Consider the following 25,780-nt stretch of genomic DNA (forward strand, 5'->3'; position numbering starts at 1 on the left):
AGAGAAACAATTTGGTTCAATATGTACCATAGTAAAAGTCTTCACTTTCACGGTGAAAAACGCGATCGTTTGATTTTTGATGAAAACCATGAGGAGTACCGCATGTTTTTTGGGTCTCAAAAAGTTGAGCAAAGGCGTCAGAAAGTTACTTCTACTCGAATATAATTATTTGGCGTCATTCCAGTGGCTCAGAATGGCCTACATGTCAAGATATTAAGGCTCGAAAGCTGTCAGATTTAGCAGTATTTCCTATATTTGCTCGTCAATAGGCGTATTTTGTTATAATACAAAGGCGTAAAGACACTGTATTCATTGACCTAGATTCAGCGCATGCTGTTACATCCAAATATTCAGCTGAAGATATTAGGTAAAGTGGCGCACTGTTGTGTCGATACATCGTAACACAATGATACAGTTTATTAGTGAAATGATAGTGGTTGTAAGGCACGCTGGACATGTCAGACGCATTAGATAGTCTGCATCTAGTGATTTTATTACACAAAAAATTGCTTCCTCTACTTGCGAAGGGTATCATAGTTCTCAACGAACCAATCGACTGATTCCTTGATAGCTAGATGGTTGGGCAAAATGTGAGTGTGTGTCCCTATTCATTCAACAGATTCATCCACTTACCAACATCGAAAGGTGTGAATTCGAAATCAGGGATATACTTCATCAACTTTTCATTACTGGCAGTCTTCTTGTATTGACCATCAGCCTTGGTGGAATCAAACTAGTGTCTCGAGATGAGATTGCTATACTATCAAAAGATACCATCTAATACTTACAGCGTATTCGCCTTGGAAATCCATAGCCTTGACAATAGAATCAGCAACATCCTTGATGGAAACTTCGTCCTTTTCGCCAACTAGAATACTCAACTTAGTACATTATTCCTAAATACACGCACTGAAAAAAAAATAGTTACCAGACAAGATAATGGGATCAATTTCCTCGTATTCTCTCAAAGTCCAGATGAAGAGCTTGGCTAAATCACGAGAGTAGATGAATTGACGGAGAGGCTTACCGGAACCCCAAACAACAAAGGGAGTGTTGTTCTCTATGGACAACATCAGTATACAGCTTATACGTCAGCAACAAAAAGACTTACTCTTTGCGAGATAGCACTTATGGGTCAAGCCAGGCAAGACATGAGAGCCTTCAAGATTGTAGTTGTCATGAGGACCGAAAATGTTGGTGGGGATAACAGAGGTGAAATGACAGCCAAATTGCTCGTGGTAGGCACTAAAATGAAAGGAGAGGTTACACATGAGCAAATTATTGTAATTGACTGGATGATTTTCCCGCTAAAATGTGTACTTACTGGTTATAAACGTCGATCATACGCTTACCGTGGGCGTAACCAAAGTTGGACTCATGAGGAGGGCCGTTATGGACCATGGTCTCATCAATAGGATAAGTGGTCTTATCGGGGAAGATACAAGTGGAAAGACAAGAAACAACCTTCTTGACCTAGATACACAACACAACAGAGCGCTTTAGATAAGCGTGTGCCCACCCTTTCCGTTCCTCTTGTTCAACTTACATTGTATTCCTTGGATTGCCATAAGATGTTGTCGTTCATGAGCATATTCTCGCGCAAAAAGTCGAGCTTGTACTTCATGTTCTTGAACAAACCACCGACCATGGCAGCCAAATGGATAACATGAGTAGGCTTGTACTTTTCAAAAATAGCCTTGACATCTTGTTCTTTTCTGTAAAGATGCATCAGCCTTTCTCGTCTCGTTATTTTGCCCCGAGATCAAAGGTTGACTTACCTCAAATCACCATCCTTGGAGGACAAAAAGATCCACGTTTCATTTTCCTTCTTACCGTAACGTTTGCTCTGGTCGTTTTCAATGACCCACTTGACGGCTTCACCAACAAGGCCAGAGCCGCCAGTGACAAGGATAACAGATTCAGTAGCCATTTTTTCTAAATGTTTATCTCGAAAATATAAGAATGAGAGAAAGAAGAAAGAAGAACAAGAACAGGATGCGAAATCTATTTTAGGGGACAATCGCGGAGACTCGAATAGTAAACATAAAGTGATGTGTAGGAGCCAAGAGGAGTTTCGCCTTGTTGGCTGCTCGTTGTATTACTACGCTAAATGATCGCCCAAATGTGCTGGCTATTAATCCAGGTTGAGTTATCATTATACAAGGTATCGAGAAAACGACCATGGATGGCTATTAGTAATATGTCTTTCCGATTAACGTGGACTGACTAGTTCATGTGTTGACGAATCAAAAGATGTGAGCTTTCAAAAAGTTGATTACATGATTTGTCAGGACATTTTCTGTGGAGCAATACCCATGAGTCCCATTGTTAGAGGTGCACTTGATGTGTGTAATACTATCAGAACCTCAAGAAGCATTTTCTGTGTTTGATCATAGCAAATGGACGAATGAACTTCTCTTTTGAGCAGCACTTCAGGCACAGGGTACGCTGAAATTTATTCACTTGATGGAACCTCTTTGCTCGCTGAATGCATGTGCTTGGCCACTCTGTTTAAGAAGAAATTGGTTGTATTGATTGCTCCATGCGCTTGGATATCCTTCAGAAAGACATTAAGAGCCATATCATCTGATGCCCAGCGAAATCAAAAGGCAATGACATGACATGTCATGTGGAGATGGCATTGGATTGATCTTCCAATGCTGTTAAAGGGGGTGTATCTAGTTCCACATGTAGGTTATTACAACATCAATTCTCTTGACCGACTTGTTATACAGCAACGCCTTCTTCTTTTTCTCTCTTTCTCTCTCTCTCTCTCTCGTTTTTTTTTACCCCTCTATTTGTATCTCATCTAACAAAACAGCAGCATGAACAGACTCTTTGGCTCTGGAAAAAAGATTCCCAAACCCACTTTAAATGATGCAATCTCTAATGTATAGTTCTTGTACAATCTATCTTCAATTTTGTTGCTCATGCTACTTTTTCAATAGACCGATGTGCGAGTTGACGCAGTCGAAGTCAAAGTAAAGAAACTCGATGCCGAACTTACAAGATACAGAGACCAGCTGAAAAAGATGCGAGATGGGCCAGCCAAGGTAAGCTGATGTGCGATGGCTATCGCTGTAGTGTACTGATGTGAACTAGAAAACTGTGCAACAAAAAGCACTTCGAGTTTTAAAGCAAAAGAAGCTGTAAGTAGGCATTATTGGAGAAAAGGAAGCGAGATATTGAACGGGATGATAGCTACGAAGCGCAACGTGATAACTTGCAACAACAATCATTCAATATGGAACAAGCGCAAATGACAACAGAGAACTTACGTAATGTAATGGCTACTGTGGATGCTATGCAGACTGCCAACAAGGAAATGAAGAAGCAATACAAGAATGTAAATTTGGACAAGATTGACGTAAGTTGCAATGTGCTTATGACTGCAAATGGGCCATGCATTGATAGTTTTACTGCAGCAATTACAAGACGAAATGGAGGATTTGATGGAACAAGCAAACGAGGTTCAAGAAACACTGGGTAGATCATACAATTTACCTGACGATATTGACGAGGACGACCTCGAAGCAGGTGAGTCTGAGAAAGGGGCGAGCTAGTGTATTAATGAGACGACTCACACTTTAACAAGAACTGGATGCGCTCGGTGATGAATTAGAATTTGAGGACGAAGAAGTTCCGTCTTACTTGCAGGAAGATGAGCTTGATCTTCCCAAGACAGCCGAAACAGATCCCAAATTGGTAAATATATAGCGTGTGTGATAAAATGGATGGAACAGACTCTAACCGCAACATATAGCAACACGATGTCAAGTTGGATGAATTTGGATTGCCAGTTGCAGCAGAGGGTCCAATGAAGGCATAAAATACCATGAGGAAACAACCAATAAACTCCTTGAAATATTTCAATCAAAAATTTAGCCTCTGTTTTTTTAGCCTCTGTTTTTTTTTCTTATTTGCTTCTTCTCACTCATGTCAAAATCCATTACGAATACATCTGTAAGTTTACTAGAACTCAAGTGACGACATGCTTTGCTAACAGCATCCGCCATAGTTTAATGATCCAGAACTATCCAAAGGCTACCATCTACTCACAGAATCAGCGCACACTGTCAAAGTAAACACACCCTCCGTTCCACCCAACACAGCGCATCGCTATCCACTTTTAGCTGGCTCCAACTGGACCTATTGCATTAGCGAACCTCGTATCGTCATCGGCAGATCCGCCACAGCTGCACCTGGACAGAAACGCACGCGAAAAGAGCAGCTGGTGCATGTGGATTTCGTCGACTCCAATACTGTTTCAAGACGACATTGTGAGATACGATTCAGTGCACGAAGAGAGCGATGGGAGTTGTATGTCTACGGAAGAAACGGTGTCAAAATCAACCATGTGGATAAAAAACCGCGAGATAAACCAACTGTGCTAAAAACGGGTTCCTTGATTGAGATCAATGGTACCACCTTTGTGTTTATTCTGCCTGACAATTTCATTCAACCACGATACCCAAGCCAGCGAGGAGACGACGATGGAGGAGAGGAGTCTGAGATTACCACACCCAACGATCATCATGACACTGGCGTGGACCATGAACTCGCATCTGCTATTGTAGTCTTATTTAACGAGGCTCAAACAGATCTAAGTACTAACGAAATCATGACTGAATTGAAAAAGACATACAACAAGCCAGTCGAGAAGGTGAGTTTCATAACAACTTGTTGCTGACATGCTTTTATGACAAATAAGAGCTGAACCAGATGATGACTAGGAAACGCTGCTTCACCTGCTGGTTATCGATCCCAATTTCCATTTATCACCCAATTCCATTTCCATGTCTTCAAAAGAATCAGATCAAGCAAAATGGTCTCTTCTGCCCGCTTCGACTTGTGATCCTTCAGAGGCAGCAGCTCAAAAGCAACTCAACATCACAGAGCCTGTCATTATCACCGAAAGTACTACCAACAACCATGAGCTATCAAACGATGCAACCAATACAAAAGAATCAACTGATTTACCGCCTGCTTTACTGCCGAGTGTATCGCTCTCTCGGTTGTTCAATGATGGTATTGATGATGGAGACTGGTCTGTATTCATGCCAGATTCACCTCTGGATCAATCCTCTCACGAAAACTCTCAACAACCAGCAGCCGTAACAACAACAACAGAAGAGGAACCGGGAGTATTGGATCAGCCAAGTAGTCTAGAAGCAGCACCCAGTTTAGAGGCACCCAGTAGTTTGGAATGGGAAAGTGGCACAACTCCTGGTAAAGACAATGGTCAGCAAAATGAGGCTTCTCATCCTTCATCACCTCGAAACAACTGCGCAGTGCAGGAAGGCCAAGAAGAACAACAAGAACAACCATCGGCGACATTACCTGCCAATGCACCTCCGGCTTTATTCAGAGGACTTTCCATTGAATCCATGTATTCGCTGTGGACAAGTTCTACATCATCCCTATTTGCGTTTGAAGATAGTTTGGTTGACGACGCCTTGCCCAACAAACGATTAAAGCATAGCAGCAGCGATGGATCTACTCGTTCAAGCAACAGGAACGACAAAAGTACTGGAGCAAAGAAAACAGACAACAGCACAGCGACAGGCATTGTTCAAACAAACATTTACAAGGAAATTCATACTAGAATCCTCATTTAACTGTTACACAATATATCGAATGTCCTAGTAAGGTCTCACATTTCAAGTCTCTAAATACCAGCATTTTTATTCAGTTTTCAGTGTCTTTTTCAGGTACTTTTTAACAAATAAAACAGTGGTAAAACTAGCCAACATCCACAGTAATCCAACTACAAATTCAACTATTTGGTGTGATGTGGAGGTGATGGAAAATATGCGCATTGCAGGGGAATCCCACCTAGAAAAGGGCCACTTGAGTGCTTTGGTCATGTCATGGAGTGATGTGTGTCCTACTTACGTGCTCTCTGTCCATGTGCCCTTGGTTGGATCCACTACCTTGACATATCCAGTGCTTTCATCGTACTGTAATCCTGTACCATACGCTTCATGGTAGGTGGTGAGTGAGGTGGTGCATTGTTGTTTGATGCAGTATTCGCCCGATGCACAATCCTTGATCGTTTGACATTGCACAGGCTGCCCATTGTCTGCCACACGTTGCTTTCCAGTTGCGCCACTCAAAAAACTGAATGCGAACCGCTGTAAAAGTTGAGGTTGAGGGTTTTGAAACGAGTAAACAGAGGTGTAATGAGGTATTCTTGACACAGCAGTAACTAAACAAAGCATGTTGTTAGTTAAGAGCATTTTCATGGGTTACACTCTAGATATACCATTAAAATAGTTTTGCATGAATGGACATGAAAAGTTGGATATCAAGCAGTCGAGCATGGAAGAGATCAATGTGCAATTTGCAGTAATTAGGCTTGTCAGATTTCCATTTGATGCTTGGTTGTAGATGGCGTTTGCTGTTGAATTGACCAGCCCACAAATAGAGTCTGTTGCCTTTGAGATGTCCAAGCCATCATCCATGTCGCTGTTGTAGTAACTGCCAAGCTGCTTTTGATAATCTGTAATAACAGCCGCTTTTATATCTCTCTTCTTTTGCAAAAAACTCATGGCGCTACTGGGAGGCAGTTTGCGATCCACACCGTCTGCTGAAGCTATTTTTATGTTGGTATGGGGCTGCAACGCTATGATGAGGGATTGCGACTGCTGTGCATCATCCACATGCACATAGTAACCATCTGTGTAGTTGGAATTGATGCCGGAGACAGACTGAAACTCGAATATAGATTCAATGTTGTCGAAGTTGATGTTTTGAAAGTGTGTGTTTCTGACGCAAGGAAATGTACATGGTGCATTGGCATAGGGACATGGTGTGGCTCTGGTAGCGTTTGTACATACAAAGGGTGTCGATATGTCCTTGATAAACCGTTGTGAGCCAGCAAATCCCCACGATTCTGCAGTGAATAATGTATATAGAATATGCTTTGGCAGCTGATCCAGCGGTGCGGGTGCCTATGATACAGATGTGAATACCAAAAATAAAACGGATGGCTTCTTGTTACCTGTACTTACTCTGCTCAAAGCATCCGCAATGCCCAATACAGTGACCATGCCAGAGACGTCACTTGAGGCGCCCACGGTCAAATCGTGAAACAGAGATCGACTATCCATGCTTGCTGAGACCACCACGATGGGCTTTTTATCATCAGCAGAGATATTGAGCGATGGTGTAGAATAGACCGACATGCCGCCTACGACCTGACACCATCCTCTTCGTAGACACGTTTCTGAATTGACAGCGGCCCACATGAACAAATCGAAGTCAATGGCTTTCAAGGGATAGTTTTTGTATTCGTTGGCTACGTTGACAGCTATACTCTAGACGTGTTTGAATTGAGTGTGTGTGTGTGTGTGGTGCATGATTCCCATCCTATAAGCACCTACACTTGTAATGAAATCGTATACTTTTTGAGATGTGGTATCTTCTGGCTTGATAGCAAAGATGGGAAAATCAAACGTCTGCTCTATCAAGTTTTGGGCCTGAGTGTTCCATTCGTATCTATCGGTGTCGTTGGCATAAAGCCCAAACTCGCAATTTGGACAGGTCGAGTCAGGAGAAGTCAGTGATGGTGCTGCAGTTGACGCTTCTGTCAATAAGATGACCAAGCCTGTCGCTTTGCCGGTGCTTGCGAGCGAATCAATGTTGGCTTTGGTTAATAGGTAATATGGCAACACAAGCGCATAATCACCATGTGGCTTTCTAGATGTAAAATCGTCAATGTCGTCCTGTGTGTTGATTTGATATAATACGCCACTCTTTTTCTTTAAGGCTGTGATGTGCACATTAGCGAATAGACGCGTAGTTTTATGAGTATATATATATAGTTACAATGACAGCCTATGGTTCCTGTTGCATTAAGTAGACGTACACAGGGCCAGTTGTTTAAGTTGGTATAGATGTAAGGATATAAAGTAGTTGCGATGTCCTCTGCTTGAACTAATTTGACACATGTTGGTGGATGCATTCACCAATTACTGTGTATACCAGACCCACCTAAAAACCGTGCTATCGCAATGCTGTAGAGTGTGATGAATAGGAGCAGTTTCTCAATTTGCATGTTATATCTTTTTGTTTGATGGAGAGAAAGAGCAAATGAATTGTCAATCTGGAGTTTCATTGGCCCCCCCCCCTTTTCCTCTCGCTCTCAGTTCATTACACCGTCTCTCCGCTTCACGTAAATCTACCATTTTGGTATTTGGTCCAGGAGTAAGTGCTTGTTGCAAGCGTAAATAAAGACACGAGCCCGTGAGCTGATCTCTGCAAGATAAGGCTTTTTGTAGAAGACATATGCTACGAGGAACGGTTCCAAATGTGAAGCATGCCGAATCAAAACTTCCAGCTATTAAGTTTATTCAGCATACTTGCCACTCACTGTGTGTATTACCAAAATATTCCTTGTGTAAAGTGCTACATCCAGCTGATTGAGCATGTATATTCAATGTAGATTTTCTAAACTATACATTATCCTTGGCTCTATAAGTAGAGAAGGCCTTTTTAGAGTTATTAGTCGATGACACATCCTTTTGAGCTAGGAAAAGATGCATTTCTGCGCAAAAAAAAAATAAAAAAAAAAATGCTGTTTCAATGTCGCAAGATAATGATGTGGTTGTTGATGGTCAAAACGTTGTCAGCACAGATAAAGTATACATATAACGGTCAGGACAGCATGCCACCCCCCCCCCCCATGTAGGTATTTTGTGTACCACAATGCCTATTGTATAAAGATCTGGGCAATCAAGAGTAATAGTATTAATTAATAGCAGACCTCGTAGTATAATTTGGTAATGGAATCCTAAATACCTCAAATCACTATTATAGCAACCTGCATCTCCCGGGCCATACAACATGGGTAGTTCCCATACAGATACCTTGATAGATCAGATAGATTAAACATGCATGTACTTATTGGAAGAGCCGTGATAAACCCCAGACTATACAAATGACATGACCCTTCTTTCTTTTTTTTTATAGAGAATCAACCTCATGATGAAGGATGGTTACATGGAGAAAATTCAGTACACAATATGAGATCACGCGCAATTAAAAGGTTTAGATTAACCCGATTACACCTTTTTTGTAATGATGGAGAACCAGCAAAGCAATTCATAAAAGCCTAAACGTGATCAAAAGCAGATTCAGAGAGTGGCAAACGCAGATTATCATATGCTTTACTACTAGGCGAAAAAGGAGAGAGAAGATGCTTACCGAAGCAATCCGGGTCGACCATCATGTTATGTAGAGAGGCCCCATCATCCTAGGCACATCTTCTTGTTCTAATTGTACTCCCCAACAACAACAAGCTCGTTGAAACCCGTGATGGAAAATCAAAAAAAGTATAAATACCTCTAGTATTGATCTTCTTTATTTTCGTCTCTTCTCTGTATCCAATTCAAATGTTAACAGACGCTTCTCTCACAGCTGAAAAGGTGGCACACTATCTGCCTTTATCGGGCCAGTTACCCGAGATCCAGGGACGTATCATAAATGTAACACATCAAATACCCTACAACATTTTGCGCTCACATCAACACACTCTCGACCAGCAAGATCAGTATCCCATCTCACCACCAAGATCTCCACATGCTGCTGATAACTCAAAGGCTATTACTCCTGGTAAAGAGGACTGTACAGCTGATCCAGTTGCAGCTGCTCCCATCTCCAAATTGGCTCGTCATCACAGACGAGGTGTTACTCTTCGTATGAAGTTTCACGCAGCTGACTGGACTGTGGTTGAAAGAAGGGGTCATCAAGCCTTGTATGCTGGTATACAGAGCTTGCGCAAGGATAATGAAACGCTTCATATTGGTTGGACGGGTCCTATCCGAGAGCAAGGTACTCGCAACAAGATTGCAACAGACACATTGGCTGTAGAGGACAAGGTAAAGCTTCAATCGCTCTTATGGGAAACGGGCCATATAGTGCCTATCTTTCTGGATCAAAAGAAATCTCACGGCCATTACGAAGGATACTGTAAACAAGGTACGTGATGATGATTATCAGCTTGTTCTATAAGAATAGATGAATGACCTCATCTTTTATTGTTTATGGTAATACAAAAACAGTGTTGTGGCCTGTGTTTCATTATTTAGTTCAATCCTCTTCCGGTGATAGTAGAGCCGAGAAGCGTCATTGGGATGACTACGTTGCTGTGAACCGTCAATTTGCAGACACTATCATTGACAGATACCAAAAGAATGATATCAGTAAGTGATTCCAGCATCTATTACAGTGACAGGAGTATATTCATGCTATACTTTAGTCTTTATCAATGACTACCATTTATTGCTGGTCCCTGAAATGATCCGTGAGAAACTTCCTGATGCGGCTATTGGCATTTTCGTTCATGCTACATTTCCAAGCTCTGAGATATTCCGTTGTTTACAAAGTGCGTATAGTGTATATCTCTGATTATGCACAGTACAAGAAATTAACCTTTTCTATTCTTCCATGATTACATAACAGCCCGAAATAAAATCCTTCAGGGCATGCTCGGTGCAAATCTCATTGGGTTTCAGGTACGTTACAAGTTCTCAAAGCATGTATAGCCAATCACTCAGTTATGCGCGCAACATGTATATAGACCTACTCTTATGCCAGGCATTTCATTTCGTCTTGCACTCGCGTTCTGGGCTGCGAAACAACTCAGGTGGGTGTCAGCTACAATGGCACCATGATTTCAGTGGGTGCATTTCCTATCGGTGTGGATTGCAATAGAGTAGCTCAGTTCTGTAAACAACCCGGTGTTCAGCCTAAAATGGATGCTATCCGTGACATGTATGCTGGAAAGAAGATTATTGTGGGGCGCGATAAGCTTGACAGCACCAAGGGCATCTTGCAGAAGCTACATGCTTTTGAAAAGTTCCTCAAAGACTTCCCTGAATGGCGCAACAATGTGGTCTTGATCCAGGTCGCTACGCCTACACATGGTGACCACTCCAAGTTGGAAGCCAAGATTTCAGAGGCAGTCAGCCATATCAATAGTGAATTTGGCAGCATTGCATTTGTGCCGTGCCATTACTACCACCAAGATATCGACCGTGATGAGTACTATGCCCTGCTGTCCGTGGCTGACCTTGCCCTGATTACTTGTAGCCGAGATGGCATGAACACAACATCGTATGAATATGTTCTCTGTCAACATGATAAACCAGAACAAGGACCCTTGATTCTTTCAGAATTCGCTGGTACGGCAGGTTCTTTGAATGCAGCCATCTTGGTGAACCCTTACGATTTGGCTGGTGTTGCACGAGCCATCAATGACGCTTTGACCATGCCTACAGAAGAAAGAACAACGCGCCATGATAAGCTTTACAGCCATGTTACTAGTCATACTGCTGATTTCTGGGCACATTCGTTTATCAAGCATTTGGTGAGTGTCAGCCAACAACAGGATCTTCAATCGCATGCTACACCCAAACTGGACATACAAAAACTGGTTCAAGACTACACATCTGCAAAGAAGAGAATCATGTTTTTCGATTACGATGTAAGTAGAATATTTGGAAGTGTGTCAGGTATACGGTACTGATGGACAAATCTGCATTAGGGTACACTAACGCCTATTGTCTCGGTGCCCTCAGACGCTAAACCGGGCCACGATATGCTCAAAGCACTGCAATTCCTGTGCAATGATCCCAAGAATATTGTTTGGGTAGTGTCTGGAAGAGATCAAGTTGTCCTGGATGAGTGGTTGGGAAGCAATATTACAAATATTGGACTCAGTGCAGAGCATGGATGTTACTTGAAAGAGGTTGGATCCAGTGAATGGAAGAGCATTGCTGATGGCATGGATATGAGCTGGAAGGCAGATGTAGAGGAGATCTTTGATTACTATACAGAACGTACCCAAGGCAGTTTTGTCGAGCACAAGAAATCGTCTATTACCTGGCACTATCGCATGGCAGATGCTGAATATGGGTAGGCGTATTAGATCGCATAATAAAGCATAACAAGCAGTAGATTAACAAGCGTTTATACATAGTGCCTTCCAAGCCAAAGAGTGCCAAAACCATCTGGAGAATGCCATTGTGTCTAAATATCCTGTAGAAATCCTGGTTGGCAAGAAAAACTTGGAAGTTCGACCCATGTCAGTGAACAAGGGAGAGATTGTGAAGCGCATTCTATCCAAGAATTCAGATACCAACCTGGTCATGTGTGCTGGCGATGACAAGACGGATGAAGACATGTTTAGAGCATTGAGTGCGGCTCATTACCAGCAAAAGCAAATCTCTTCTCCTACTGCTTTGAGAGTGTCTTCACCCAACGTCTCTCCCAAAAGTACGATTACACCTCATGTCATTTGGCAAGAGCAAGACTCGAGCTTATATTCCATCACGGTGGGTCCATCAGAAAAGAAGACACATGCCAATTGGCATGTCAATACACCGCGACAAATCATTCAGGTATTGGAAGCATTGGCTGCATTGGAGTAATGGTCTTCATTGTCCATCTTTTTATACAAACACTATCAGTGCATCAATAAAATTAGTTTTATAGTATGACTTTATATAAAATTGGTCTTTGCATGTTTGATATAGTTGTATTTGTCTTTTGGAAGGTATTATGGCTTGATTGTGCTTCTCTACTATTTACCATGTGCTGTTATATGCTCAACTTCCTGTGCATGTAATTTGGTAGACCTTCTACGCAGTGCAGATTGGGGTCATTCGAGTCATTACAGCTCCAACAAGATTTGCTATTTCTTTCTGGCAAATTCGTTTTATGAGTACAAATGTTTATGCTGCGGATGGCTCTATACCTTTGCTTCGCTTCGGTGAGAACTAACCTTCTCAGCGGCAGCTCGCGCTACCGAATGCCCTCGGGTATATCATCAGAACACTGCCACATTTATTTTGACTCTCCATTTATACATGAAAACCCTTCATATTATCTGAAAATCTATTTCCTATGTGATGTCCCACCTGTGTATGCACGTAGAGACTACATATATACGGGCAAGTAGCATACAGACATTATCCCTTTTCAATCAATAGTGTGCCCAACACAGCAAAATATGAGTGCGTTTGAGCTGCGTTTTCTTGCGTTCAAGGCTGTTTTAGGCCGTCAGAATAGCACCAAACAATTGCTCTCATCTGGTAGTTACTTTCTGACACCTTTGCTCAATTTTTTGGTGATCAAAAAAACATGGACAAAAATCGGCCAAAAAGCATGAGGTACCCCCTCATGGTTTTCATTGAAAATTAAACGATCGCATTTTTGACCTTGATAACGAAGACTTTTACTATGGTATGTATTAAATCAAAATGTTTCTATCGATCCAACGTAGCTCCTGAAATCATTTTTGTAGGACTTTGATATGTAAAATTTCGACTTTTTGGCCAAAATCCTCTTTTTATATTCTCGTAAATTGCTCAACAAGTTTATTCAAAACATCTAAGTTACTTGGTACCTTTGGATGCGCCTTAAAAAGCACTCCAAGGAAGCTTAAAGGAGCAGGGGATGATCATTAGATTTTATATAGTCGAATCTAGCAAAATAGTTGAATTGAGTCGAAAATCATCAAGATCTGGCCAATCCAGTACAGACTATGAATCTGGATTTGTATTAATTTTGGCTGATAGACCTGGCTGGCAAACTCAATGCCTTTTTAATCATATGGGGAATACAGCAATAGATGCCCTTGAAGCGTATGAAAAGTAGGTGGAAAATTAAATAGCACTGTAGTTAGCCATGCTATTCTCTTTGCATTCTACTTTTAATAACGCCAGTCTATCAAAATGCTCGTTAGATCAACGTCTTTCCTTTTTGAGGCTTTGAAAGTGTGCAGGGATCATAAATTTATTATATTACGATGAGCCTTTTGACTCTTTAGATGATTTCCTGACCTACGCTTTGCTTTGGTGGAAATCAACCTACATCCTGGTGGCTCGCGCTGCTGCGAGTCTTTGGCTAATATTGCAAAATTAATAATAGCTAAAATGTTAAAAGACCCTTGATTGTTGTTGATTGGTATAGAACTACTAATCATATATGAGCCATGTCTAGCAAATGCCTGGCAACTCGGTTTCCATATTAGGGTTGTAAAACTGTCGAGGGACTATTGTGTTATAATATGTGGAAGGTGCCTGTGTGCCTTGTGAATCCAACCACCTAAACCTGTCTATCGCTTCAACCAAAATAACGAAAGATACATCGTACACAGCAGTTCAAGTACAGCAACATTTCTGTATCAAAAAGAAGTGAAGCAGTAACCGCAAACTGCATTGCATTGGGTATTTTTTGATGGTAAAGACAATGCGCGTACCAGTTCTTCTTTTTTTTTTAAAAAAAAAACTCATACTTGAGCTTGTAGAAAAATAGCGCATCACAGTGAGGAATATCGACACTTTTATTGAAATAATTATGTAACGGCTACAAAGATCGCTGGCCATACAACAGTAGCAGAAACAGCTCTGAAAGAAATCAGCGTTTCTCTTTTTGATGAATGTGGTGGTGCCGCTGCAAATTTCTTGCAAAGCATTATATTTCTATTGATAAGGACATGGTGTAGCTCTCCTTTCAAATGACCCACTCTTGTGTTGGGATAAAAATAGCGAATCATCTTGAGCAATAGGAACCTCAGACAAGGTTTGGCTAAGCCAAGCTTTAGATAGAATGGATTAGGCAATTAAAGTTGCCCGTTACGAGTGATTACGGGTGCTCGACCTATGGATTAGGTGTTGGAAAACAACATTGCAATAAAAACCTTTAGGCTACATCTTCTTTCATTGTGGTTGGGCAAAAGGACAAAGGCGCGTCGCGTATCGTATTATCAAAAAAGAGGAACAGCTTTTTGACGCCGTACGTTAATGCTAGAGGCTTCAAAATAGAACGATTATATGCCCACTTTGAGGGGTTGCTAAGGATATAAACGGGGTTTTAGTCGCTGCTTGCATTGGTGGTCAAATGATTAAACGAGTAAAGTGTAAAGTAATAACCAATACAAAAACCCAGTGTTTTGAGTGCAGTAAAAAGGGGTTAAAAAAAAGCAGGTAGAATACTGTTAAAATCCTTCTTTATTCGAAATTAGGATAATGTGCAATAAAATGTATATTCTACGTCTCTATTTATATTATTTGGTTTATATCTCTTATCTGGCAGCAGTTTAGTAGTTGCCAGTGATTCCATTACTTTATATATTTTTGTTGGGTCATTTAGTTGTTGATCTGATGGATCAAGAACGGTATTTCAATATATGGTTTTTGAATCATGCGTAAAGAATAGCTCTTCATTGTTGAGCCTGTATCCTTTTTAGGTATATTTATGTTACAACACATTACAATACCCTTGGCATTTACTTTAGTATCTGTCATCTCTTATTTTAGAGCATTTAACACTTGCTATCGTCATGCTAATACTATTATTATGCATGCCTATCTGCTGATGGTAGCACGGTTTGATTGAGATGACATTTATTTTGGGCTTTGTTTATGATGGGAATCTAGTCTAGTTCACTTCAGTGCAATAGCATGACTAAACTTGATGACTGGAACTTGATGACTAATTATTATCAATTAGTTTCTTTGACTCCTGAGAACCAAGGTGGTGGTGGACATAGACATAACACTTGAGTCACATCATCACAGATCCAGGAACATGATCTTGGCTCTGTTCATGACAGAAACTCACTTTCAGGGACAAAAGTTCATAGGCTACCACAGCTCAGGAACCAGAATATACCGTAGGTTAGCCATTTGGTGGCCCTACTCATGTTCATTTGTACGGCATATAATATACTCCAATGTTCGATTCAGTCAACAATGTTGAATGACATGGATTGAGAAGTTATCATATGATGCATTTCACAATATTATTTATGTTCTGATACTATAGTATGTTCTGCACATACATATCTCACCATAAATTCCTATATGAACAACTTTGCTATAGATATCCATGTTAATTCTTTTATATATATATATATATATACGTAGGTCGTCACATAAATACAGACATAAAGCTTGAGATACTGAGAGGCACTTGTAATCAATCCCACGGCAGACTAACTCACAGTTTACACGGACGGTAAAACCTCCTAAGCCGACAACCAGCTGAAAGACTATTATTGAAATAATTCCACCAACAGCTTTATTAATACAGTAATAACGGACTAAAATTTAGGCTTTACACTCGATGCGAATAAGTCATTGCTTATATTTATTTTAAAAAATCCGAAAGAACCTAATAATTGTCTAAATGCGTGAAAAGCATCATACATCTCATTAATTGACCAAATTAAAAATTTTACATAAGCTTATTACAAAATCAAGGCAATCGACAAACCGAATCTCGTCTTTCAGAAAGGCAAACTGGTGGTACAGTAAACTGCCACAGAGCAGGTGCCAGAGAAAGTATGAATTGCAAGACAATGAATCTGTCCCCATCTACAATGAGCACTACGATTAAGAGAACAGGCTCTACTAATGATGCCAGATTACTTTTAAAACGTTTTGGAGCTCCATTGAAGAGGGAGATTAGTCCCAGAGAGACGGCTCGTACGACAGCTTCGTCCTGCCCCATTGTTACCAGTACAGAACCATTCCAAGACAAGCTTGGATACCAATCTATCAATTTCAGTTAAAACTTTCAAGAAGTATATGAAACTAATTGGCTATTAATTTTACAAGGCTGCACACAGGCCAGCATTGGCGCCTAAAGATAAGCAGAAAAAAACTGCCTTGGTGTTTGGACAATGTTGGATGGGGGCTAGATCAGTGGAAGAAGGTTGTTTGGTCCAACGAGTCCAAATTCATGGTTGTCGGCACACATGGTCATCATCATTGTCAGCATTAGAAAGACAATTGCTCCAGTCAGCAGCAGCATCGCACCCCGTTGCTGCCGCCAAAACTCATTCAAACTCAGTTGATTCATTCTGATCAATATTGGCCAAATTTCGTCTTTTGTGGACTTCTTTAACTATTTTGTGATATTTGACTATACAAATGGTGATTACCATCTGATGCTTTCTAATACAATCTTGGAATGTTCTTTAAGGCGCTTCTAATGATGCCAAGTAAAATAGATGTTTTGACTGAACTTATTGAGCAATTTGGTAAAATATAATATACGGTTTTTGGCCAAAATGTCAAAATCTTGCATATAAAAACCTCATAAAAGCAATTCCAGAAGTTGCTTTCGGTTGAGAGAAACATTTTGATATCATATATACCATAGTAAAATCCTTCATCTTCAAGGCAAAAAACGCGATCATTTAATTTTCAATAAAAACCATGAGGGGTACCTCATGGTTTGAAGTCGATTTTTGTCCATAATTTTTTGGTCCCCAAAAAGTTGAGCAACAGTGGCAATAAGTAACTGCCAGATGAGAGCAACTGTTTGGTGCTCTTCTGACCATTTAAAACGGTCTTGAAGACGAGAAAACGCGGCTTAAATGCATTCAAATTTTGCTCTATCATGGACACTAAGGAATAAAAAGGGGATGTACAAGTATACTGCTTGCCCGTATGTGAAGTAGCTACGTGTACAATAGTATAGACCTAGGAATCCTGAGACGCATTTCCAATCAGCCTTCGCGGCACTGCGACTCTCAGTAAAGAGACACAATAGAAAGTAGATGATAGAAAACCAACTGAGGGACTATCATCATTGAAACAACAACAGTAGATTGACTTACAATAATAGCAAACCATCGCTCCATCTATTTCTAAAATATCTATACACATCACTTGCAACAATCTAACGTGTCATCGGATTTGGCAAGCGTACCAAAAATATTAGGATCCTACAGTGTATTCAAAAAGCTTTCAAAGGAGCCGTATATTTCATGCAACTAAAAAAAAAACACATCTTCATTTCGTACGCAGTAGAAAGCTAATACTTCACTGTTTTATTTCCTTCTCATAATTTAAGTAATCCAGCATCTCGTTGATAGTTCATGGCTATTTAACATATTAGAGCATCCAGGTTTAATAGCCCTGAAAGCCAATCTCATGGAAGCATGACCCTTAATAAAAAAAAACATATATGACAACAACACATTTCATTTACTTTAAAAGTGCATTAGTAATAAGCGGAAAAGACATGAAACTCGCTTGTTTGGTTACTATGATGGTAGTGACACTTTCCAAATTTCGTTACTTTATAGTCTAATCCGGGCTTACGCTCTGGATTACAAGTGTTACATTAAGCCAGTTAGATACTCTACATACTATCTCCAGCCAATCAATACAGCGACTGATAAGAACGCGTAAAAATTTTTAATAGTATATCAAAAATCTTTTTTTGTATATTGTTATTCCCCATCTTTTCGCTTTTTCTATTCGTAAAAACGCTATATCTCAACATGTTCAGCCTTATTAGCTCTGCTCTTATTGCTCTCGCTCTGTTGATGTTCTTTATGACACCAGTTGGATTATGTCTTGTGTTGGCTTCTCCTTTCTGGACGGTAGGTATGGATGTTGTGTTCTACTTTGTGGATAATCAATATCCTGACACGATTGTTGCAGTTGTTTCGGCAGTTGTGGCTCTCTTGTTGATAATCGTTGTTCGATTCATCTGGCGCGTTTTGCTTTTGCAAGGCGGCCCATATCCAGGTGATGAGGCAGTGGTTGTTGCTTATCCTGTCTCTGCTGCTGTTGCCGGTAAGTACGGCATGTCCTTTGACGCACTTGTTGCTGATGAGGCTGCTTCTCTCTCTTCCTCTTCTGTTAGTGGTTCGCGCCCTAACCAAGCTCCTCACGAGTATCGTTTCTCTGTTGGTGGCTCTGTTATTGTAACTTGCCCCCTCTTGGTCTCGCCAGAAAGTGATGCAGTTAGTGCAGACTTGTCTTTGGATGAGTCTCGCATGCCTGAAGTTGAAGACGAGACTTACTGCAAGCATGCAAAGGGCTTGAAAGTTGCAAGCAATTGTGATTCTCCTGCTCTTCCAGTTGATAGAAAGCTTGTCTTTTTGTCTTCTGCTTTTCGCTCCATTGATTTTTCGGATGGTACTTTTGTTGCTTCTGCTTCAAATGTTACTGAGACGATGAACGCTTTGGATGCTGTTGTTGGTGGTAGTCGTGTTCCTGATGCTAATCCTTCGGGTGAAGCTGCTGGTAACTCTTCTACTACTGATTCTGGTGCTGATGATGATTTCGTTGCTGCTGCTTGCTGCGGTGACACTCTTGTCGGTACTGTTCGTGGTACCTGTGATACTAGTGTTGGTTTTTCTGACGCTATAATCAACAGTGCTACTTCTGGTGATGTCCAGACCGATGTTGCTCCTGTTGTAGGTGCTGTCGTTTCTGTTGATGTCGCTGCCGATGGTGCTTCCTTTGCTTCTTTGGTGTGCCCCTTTGTTCTTTCTTCTTCTCGTACCGATGGTGATTTAATCCCTGGTAAGAAGAGATTGAGCGATGGTGACTTTGCTCTTTGTGCTCATCAAGAGCAAGCCAAAAAGCGCAAGGTAGCTACCATTGCTGAGAGCTCTCTCCTCCCAGTTCTCTTGGAGGCTAGTGCTACTGCTTCTGCCGGTGCAATCTGTGCTGGTACTGTTGCCACTCCTGCTCCTACTGTGGAGCCAATGGATATCTGTTTCCCAAGCCATCCAATGCCAATGGATATCGACTCTCCTGCTGCTATCCTCTCCGATGACATGGATGTCCTTGTCGATTTCCCTGGTGCCAGTACGTCTTCGCATTTGATGGTCCCAAATCTCATGCCATCAACTACTGCCATGGACGTAGATCCCTGTGGTTTGTGCTCTCCAGTTTGCCAGCCACTTGCCATGGACTGGGCTGCCGATGATGGTGATTTGTTTTCCTTTGGTTTGCCTGCTGCCACTGTTGCTTCTACAGCTGCTCCTCCTCTCACTGCTTCCATTCCAGCTGAAAGACGCGTCATTGCTCGCCCTCGTGGTCCTTCTTCTGCTCTTCGTCGCCAGATGCTCACAAACGTTGTATAACAATCTCAAGGGAAACCAGTAACAGTATATGCAGCCAATACTACTAGAACTCCTGCTGCTGCCGTTATTGCCACAACTACCACCGCTACAGTCACCGCTGCTGCTGCCCACGCCACCACTTCAAACGCAACAGATATTAATGGCAACTCTGCAGTAAAAAAGGGGTTAAAAAAGCAGGTAGAATACTGTTAAAATCCTTCTTTATTCGAAATTAGGATAATGTGCAATAAAATGTATATTCTACGTCTCTATTTATATTATTTGGTTTATATCTCTTATCTGGCAGCAGTTTAGTAGTTGCCAGTGATTCCATTACTTTATATATTTTTGTTGGGTCATTTAGTTGTTGATCTGATGGATCAAGGACGGTATTTCAATATATGGTTTTTGAACCATGCATAAAGAATAGCTCTTTATTGTTGAGCCTGTATCCTTTTTAGGTATATTTATGTTACAACACATTACAATACCCTTGACATTTACTTTAGTATCTGTCATCTCTTATTTTAGAGCATTTAACCCTTGCTATCATCATGTTAATACTATTATTATGCATGCCTATCTGCTGATGGTAGCATGGTTTAATTGAGATGACATTTATTTTGGGCTTTGTTTATGATGGGAATCTAGTCTAGTTCACTTCAGTGCAATAGCATGACTAAACTTGATGACTGGAACTTGATGACTAATTATTATCAATTAGTTTCTTTGACTCCTGAGAACCAAGGTGGTGGTGGACATAGACATAACACTTGAGCCACATCATCACAGATCCAGGAACATGATCTTGGCTCTGTTCATGACAGAAACTCGCTTTCAGGGACAAAAGGTCATAGACTACCACAGCTCAGGAACCAGAATATACCGTAGATTAGCCATTTGGTGGCCCTACTCATGTTCATTTGTACTGCATATAATGTACTCCAATGTTCGATTCAGTCAACAATGTTGAATGACACGGTTTGAGAAGTTATCATATGATGCATTTCACAATATTATTTATGTTCTGATACTATAGTATGTTCTGCACATACATATCTCACCATAAATTCCTATATGAACAACTTTGTTATAGATATCCATGTTAATTCTTTCATATATATATATACGTAGGTCGTCACATAAATACAGACATAAAGCTTGAGATACTGAGAGGCACTTGTAATCAATCCCACGGCAGACTAACTCACAGTTTACACGGACGGTAAAACCTCCTAAGCCGACAACCAGCTGAAAGACTATTATTGAAATAATTCCACCAACAGCTTTATTAATACAGTAATAACGGACTAAAATTTAGGCTTTACACTCGATGCGAATAAGTCATTGCTTATATTTATTTTAAAAAATCCGAAAGAACCTAATAATTGTCTAAATGCGTGAAAAGCATCATACATCTCATTAATTGACCAAATTAAAAATTTTACATAAGCTTATTACAAAATCAAGGCAATCGACAAACCGAATCTCGTCTTTCAGAAAGGCAAACTGGTGGTACAGTAAACTGCCACAGAGCAGGTGCCAGAGAAAGTATGAATTGCAAGACAATGAATCTGTCCCCATCTACAATGAGCACTACGATTAAGAGAACAGGCTCTACTAATGATGCCAGATTACTTTTAAAACGTTTTGGAGCTCCATTGAAGAGGGAGATTAGTCCCAGAGAGACGGCTCGTACGACAGCTTCGTCCTGCCCCATTGTTACCAGTACAGAACCATTCCAAGACAAGCTTGGATACCAATCTATCAATTTCAGTTAAAACTTTCAAGAAGTATATGAAACTAATTGGCTATTAATTTTACAAGGCTGCACACAGGCCAGCATTGGCGCCTAAAGATAAGCAGAAAAAAACTGCCTTGGTGTTTGGACAATGTTGGATGGGGGCTAGATCAGTGGAAGAAGGTTGTTTGGTCCAACGAGTCCAAATTCATGGTTGTCGGCACACATGGTCATCATCATTGTCAGCATTAGAAAGACAATTGCTCCAGTCAGCAGCAGCATCGCACCCCGTTGCTGCCGCCAAAACTCATTCAAACTCAGTTGATTCATTCTGATCAATATTGGCCAAATTTCGTCTTTTGTGGACTTCTTTAACTATTTTGTGATATTTGACTATACAAATGGTGATTACCATCTGATGCTTTCTAATACAATCTTGGAATGTTCTTTAAGGCGCTTCTAATGATGCCAAGTAAAATAGATGTTTTGACTGAACTTATTGAGCAATTTGGTAAAATATAATATACGGTTTTTGGCCAAAATGTCAAAATCTTGCATATAAAAACCTCATAAAAGCAATTCCAGAAGTTGCTTTCGGTTGAGAGAAACATTTTGATATCATATATACCATAGTAAAATCCTTCATCTTCAAGGCAAAAAACGCGATCATTTAATTTTCAATAAAAACCATGAGGGGTACCTCATGGTTTGAAGTCGATTTTTGTCCATAATTTTTTGGTCCCCAAAAAGTTGAGCAACAGTGGCAATAAGTAACTGCCAGATGAGAGCAACTGTTTGGTGCTCTTCTGACCATTTAAAACGGTCTTGAAGACGAGAAAACGCGGCTTAAATGCATTCAAATTTTGCTCTATCATGGACACTAAGGAATAAAAAGGGGATGTACAAGTATACTGCTTGCCCGTATGTGAAGTAGCTACGTGTACAATAGTATAGACCTAGGAATCCTGAGACGCATTTCCAATCAGCCTTCGCGGCACTGCGACTCTCAGTAAAGAGACACAATAGAAAGTAGATGATAGAAAACCAACTGAGGGACTATCATCATTGAAACAACAACAGTAGATTGACTTACAATAATAGCAAACCATCGCTCCATCTATTTCTAAAATATCTATACACATCACTTGCAACAATCTAACGTGTCATCGGATTTGGCAAGCGTACCAAAAATATTAGGATCCTACAGTGTATTCAAAAAGCTTTCAAAGGAGCCGTATATTTCATGCAACTAAAAAAAAAACACATCTTCATTTCGTACGCAGTAGAAAGCTAATACTTCACTGTTTTATTTCCTTCTCATAATTTAAGTAATCCAGCATCTCGTTGATAGTTCATGGCTATTTAACATATTAGAGCATCCAGGTTTAATAGCCCTGAAAGCCAATCTCATGGAAGCATGACCCTTAATAAAAAAAAACATATATGACAACAACACATTTCATTTACTTTAAAAGTGCATTAGTAATAAGCGGAAAAGACATGAAACTCGCTTGTTTGGTTACTATGATGGTAGTGACACTTTCCAAATTTCGTTACTTTATAGTCTAATCCGGGCTTACGCTCTGGATTACAAGTGTTACATTAAGCCAGTTAGATACTCTACATACTATCTCCAGCCAATCAATACAGCGACTGATAAGAACGCGTAAAAATTTTTAATAGTATATCAAAAATCTTTTTTTGTATATTGTTATTCCCCATCTTTTCGCTTTTTCTATTCGTAAAAACGCTATATCTCAACATGTTCAGCCTTATTAGCTCTGCTCTTATTGCTCTCGCTCTGTTGATGTTCTTTATGACACCAGTTGGATTATGTCTTGTGTTGGCTTCTCCTTTCTGGACGGTAGGTATGGATGTTGTGTTCTACTTTGTGGATAATCAATATCCTGACACGATTGTTGCAGTTGTTTCGGCAGTTGTGGCTCTCTTGTTGATAATCGTTGTTCGATTCATCTGGCGCGTTTTGCTTTTGCAAGGCGGCCCATATCCAGGTGATGAGGCAGTGGTTGTTGCTTATCCTGTCTCTGCTGCTGTTGCCGGTAAGTACGGCATGTCCTTTGACGCACTTGTTGCTGATGAGGCTGCTTCTCTCTCTTCCTCTTCTGTTAGTGGTTCGCGCCCTAACCAAGCTCCTCACGAGTATCGTTTCTCTGTTGGTGGCTCTGTTATTGTAACTTGCCCCCTCTTGGTCTCGCCAGAAAGTGATGCAGTTAGTGCAGACTTGTCTTTGGATGAGTCTCGCATGCCTGAAGTTGAAGACGAGACTTACTGCAAGCATGCAAAGGGCTTGAAAGTTGCAAGCAATTGTGATTCTCCTGCTCTTCCAGTTGATAGAAAGCTTGTCTTTTTGTCTTCTGCTTTTCGCTCCATTGATTTTTCGGATGGTACTTTTGTTGCTTCTGCTTCAAATGTTACTGAGACGATGAACGCTTTGGATGCTGTTGTTGGTGGTAGTCGTGTTCCTGATGCTAATCCTTCGGGTGAAGCTGCTGGTAACTCTTCTACTACTGATTCTGGTGCTGATGATGATTTCGTTGCTGCTGCTTGCTGCGGTGACACTCTTGTCGGTACTGTTCGTGGTACCTGTGATACTAGTGTTGGTTTTTCTGACGCTATAATCAACAGTGCTACTTCTGGTGATGTCCAGACCGATGTTGCTCCTGTTGTAGGTGCTGTCGTTTCTGTTGATGTCGCTGCCGATGGTGCTTCCTTTGCTTCTTTGGTGTGCCCCTTTGTTCTTTCTTCTTCTCGTACCGATGGTGATTTAATCCCTGGTAAGAAGAGATTGAGCGATGGTGACTTTGCTCTTTGTGCTCATCAAGAGCAAGCCAAAAAGCGCAAGGTAGCTACCATTGCTGAGAGCTCTCTCCTCCCAGTTCTCTTGGAGGCTAGTGCTACTGCTTCTGCCGGTGCAATCTGTGCTGGTACTGTTGCCACTCCTGCTCCTACTGTGGATCCAATGGATATCTGTGTCCCAAGCCATCCAATGCCAATGGATATCGACTCTCCTGCTGCTCTCCTCTCCGATGACATGGATGTCCTTGTCGATTTCCCTGGTGCCAGTACGTCTTCACATTTGATGGTCCCAAATCTCATGCCATCAACTACTGCCATGGACGTAGATCCCTGTGGTTTGTGCTCTCCAGTTTGCCAGCCACTTGCCATGGACTGGGCTGCCGATGATGGTGATTTGTTTTCCTTTGGTTTGCCTGCTGCCACTGTTGCTTCTACAGCTGCTCCTCCTCTCACTGCTTCCATTCCAGCTGAAAGACGCGTCATTGCTCGCCCTCGTGGTCCTTCTTCTGCTCTTCGTCGCTAAATGCTCACAAACGTTGTGTAACAATCTCAAGGGAAACCAGCTACAGTATATGCAGCCAATACTACTAGCACTCCTGCTGCCGTTATTGCCACAACTACCACCGCTACAGTCACCGCTGCTGCTGCCCACGCCACCACTTCAAACGCAACAGATATTAATGGCAACTCTGCAGTAAAAAAGGGGTTAAAAAAGCAGGTAGAATACTGTTAAAATCCTTCTTTATTCAAAATTAGGATAATGTGCAATAAAATGTATATTCTACGTCTCTATTTATATTATTTGGTTTATATCTCTTATCTGGCAGCAGTTTAGTAGTTGCCAGTGATTCCATTGCTTTATATATTTTTGTTGGGTCATTTAGTTGTTGATCTGATGGATCAAGAACGGTATTTCAATATATGGTTTTTGAATCATGCGTAAAGAATAGCTCTTTATTGTTGAGCCTGTATCCTTTTTAGGTATATTTATGTTACAACACATTACAATACCCTTGACATTTACTTTAGTATCTGTCATCTCTTATTTTAGAGCATTTAACCCTTGCTATCATCATGCTAATTGTGGAATTTGAGGCTTGATAGACTAAAATTCACGGGAAAAAAAGAATAAAAAAACAGTAATGTCAACTTGATAAAGGTATATTTTATTATCAAACTGACAGGTGTAAAGTAAACTGAAGTCTCTCTACTGGCCAGGTAGATGATCCTTCTTATATTCTATAACAATGGATAAAAGTTCTATTAATTAGATTAACAAATAAGTCAACTCAGATCAACTAATGTCTAATCATGCTAAAAGACAACTCCAGCAAGCTAAT

The 25,780-nt window shown here is 40.8% G+C and overlaps 7 protein-coding genes across 7 annotated transcripts; 5 read left to right on the plus strand and 2 right to left on the minus strand.

Moving 5' to 3' along the window:
* Window positions 1-515: 515 nt before the first annotated feature.
* Window positions 516-1,930, minus strand: ATC70_003700 (uncharacterized protein; the record flags this gene model as incomplete). The annotated part of the gene is made up of 8 exons (XM_064823055.1): window positions 516-571; window positions 634-733; window positions 789-868; window positions 929-1,060; window positions 1,112-1,245; window positions 1,325-1,473; window positions 1,547-1,715; window positions 1,779-1,930. 8 exons carry the CDS (start codon window positions 1,928-1,930, stop codon window positions 516-518), a joined length of 972 nt encoding a protein of 323 aa, XP_064679655.1.
* Window positions 1,931-2,825: 895 nt separating this feature from the next.
* Window positions 2,826-3,829, plus strand: ATC70_003701 (uncharacterized protein; the record flags this gene model as incomplete). Its single annotated transcript, XM_064823056.1, has 7 exons — window positions 2,826-2,891; window positions 2,949-3,053; window positions 3,103-3,149; window positions 3,202-3,367; window positions 3,426-3,537; window positions 3,596-3,705; window positions 3,764-3,829. 7 exons carry the CDS (start codon window positions 2,826-2,828, stop codon window positions 3,827-3,829), a joined length of 672 nt encoding a protein of 223 aa, XP_064679656.1.
* A 107-nt stretch (window positions 3,830-3,936) lies between these two features.
* ATC70_003702 (uncharacterized protein) lies at window positions 3,937-5,618 on the plus strand (the record flags this gene model as incomplete). The annotated part of the gene is made up of 3 exons (XM_064823057.1): window positions 3,937-3,963; window positions 4,019-4,663; window positions 4,734-5,618. The coding sequence occupies 3 exons, from the start codon at window positions 3,937-3,939 to the stop codon at window positions 5,616-5,618; spliced, it is 1,557 nt and encodes a 518-aa protein (XP_064679657.1).
* A 66-nt stretch (window positions 5,619-5,684) lies between these two features.
* Window positions 5,685-8,059, minus strand: ATC70_003703 (uncharacterized protein; the record flags this gene model as incomplete). The annotated part of the gene is made up of 7 exons (XM_064823058.1): window positions 5,685-5,835; window positions 5,896-6,208; window positions 6,266-6,953; window positions 7,014-7,319; window positions 7,386-7,771; window positions 7,831-7,938; window positions 7,996-8,059. 7 exons carry the CDS (start codon window positions 8,057-8,059, stop codon window positions 5,685-5,687), a joined length of 2,016 nt encoding a protein of 671 aa, XP_064679658.1.
* A 1,336-nt stretch (window positions 8,060-9,395) lies between these two features.
* Window positions 9,396-12,434, plus strand: ATC70_003704 (uncharacterized protein; the record flags this gene model as incomplete). Its single annotated transcript, XM_064823059.1, has 7 exons — window positions 9,396-9,981; window positions 10,065-10,205; window positions 10,262-10,387; window positions 10,465-10,517; window positions 10,583-11,488; window positions 11,549-11,919; window positions 11,984-12,434. The coding sequence occupies 7 exons, from the start codon at window positions 9,396-9,398 to the stop codon at window positions 12,432-12,434; spliced, it is 2,634 nt and encodes an 877-aa protein (XP_064679659.1).
* Window positions 12,435-18,304: 5,870 nt separating this feature from the next.
* ATC70_003705 (uncharacterized protein) lies at window positions 18,305-19,903 on the plus strand (the record flags this gene model as incomplete). Its single annotated transcript, XM_064823060.1, has 1 exon — window positions 18,305-19,903. One exon carries the CDS (start codon window positions 18,305-18,307, stop codon window positions 19,901-19,903), a length of 1,599 nt encoding a protein of 532 aa, XP_064679660.1.
* Window positions 19,904-23,385: 3,482 nt separating this feature from the next.
* Window positions 23,386-24,963, plus strand: ATC70_003706 (uncharacterized protein; the record flags this gene model as incomplete). The annotated part of the gene is made up of 1 exon (XM_064823061.1): window positions 23,386-24,963. One exon carries the CDS (start codon window positions 23,386-23,388, stop codon window positions 24,961-24,963), a length of 1,578 nt encoding a protein of 525 aa, XP_064679661.1.
* Window positions 24,964-25,780: the final 817 nt, after the last annotated feature.

Source organism: Mucor velutinosus (genome assembly GCF_035048745.1).
Source record: "Mucor velutinosus strain NIH1002 chromosome Unknown tig00000165, whole genome shotgun sequence".
NCBI classification, from domain to species: Eukaryota; Fungi; Mucoromycota; class Mucoromycetes; order Mucorales; family Mucoraceae; genus Mucor; species Mucor velutinosus.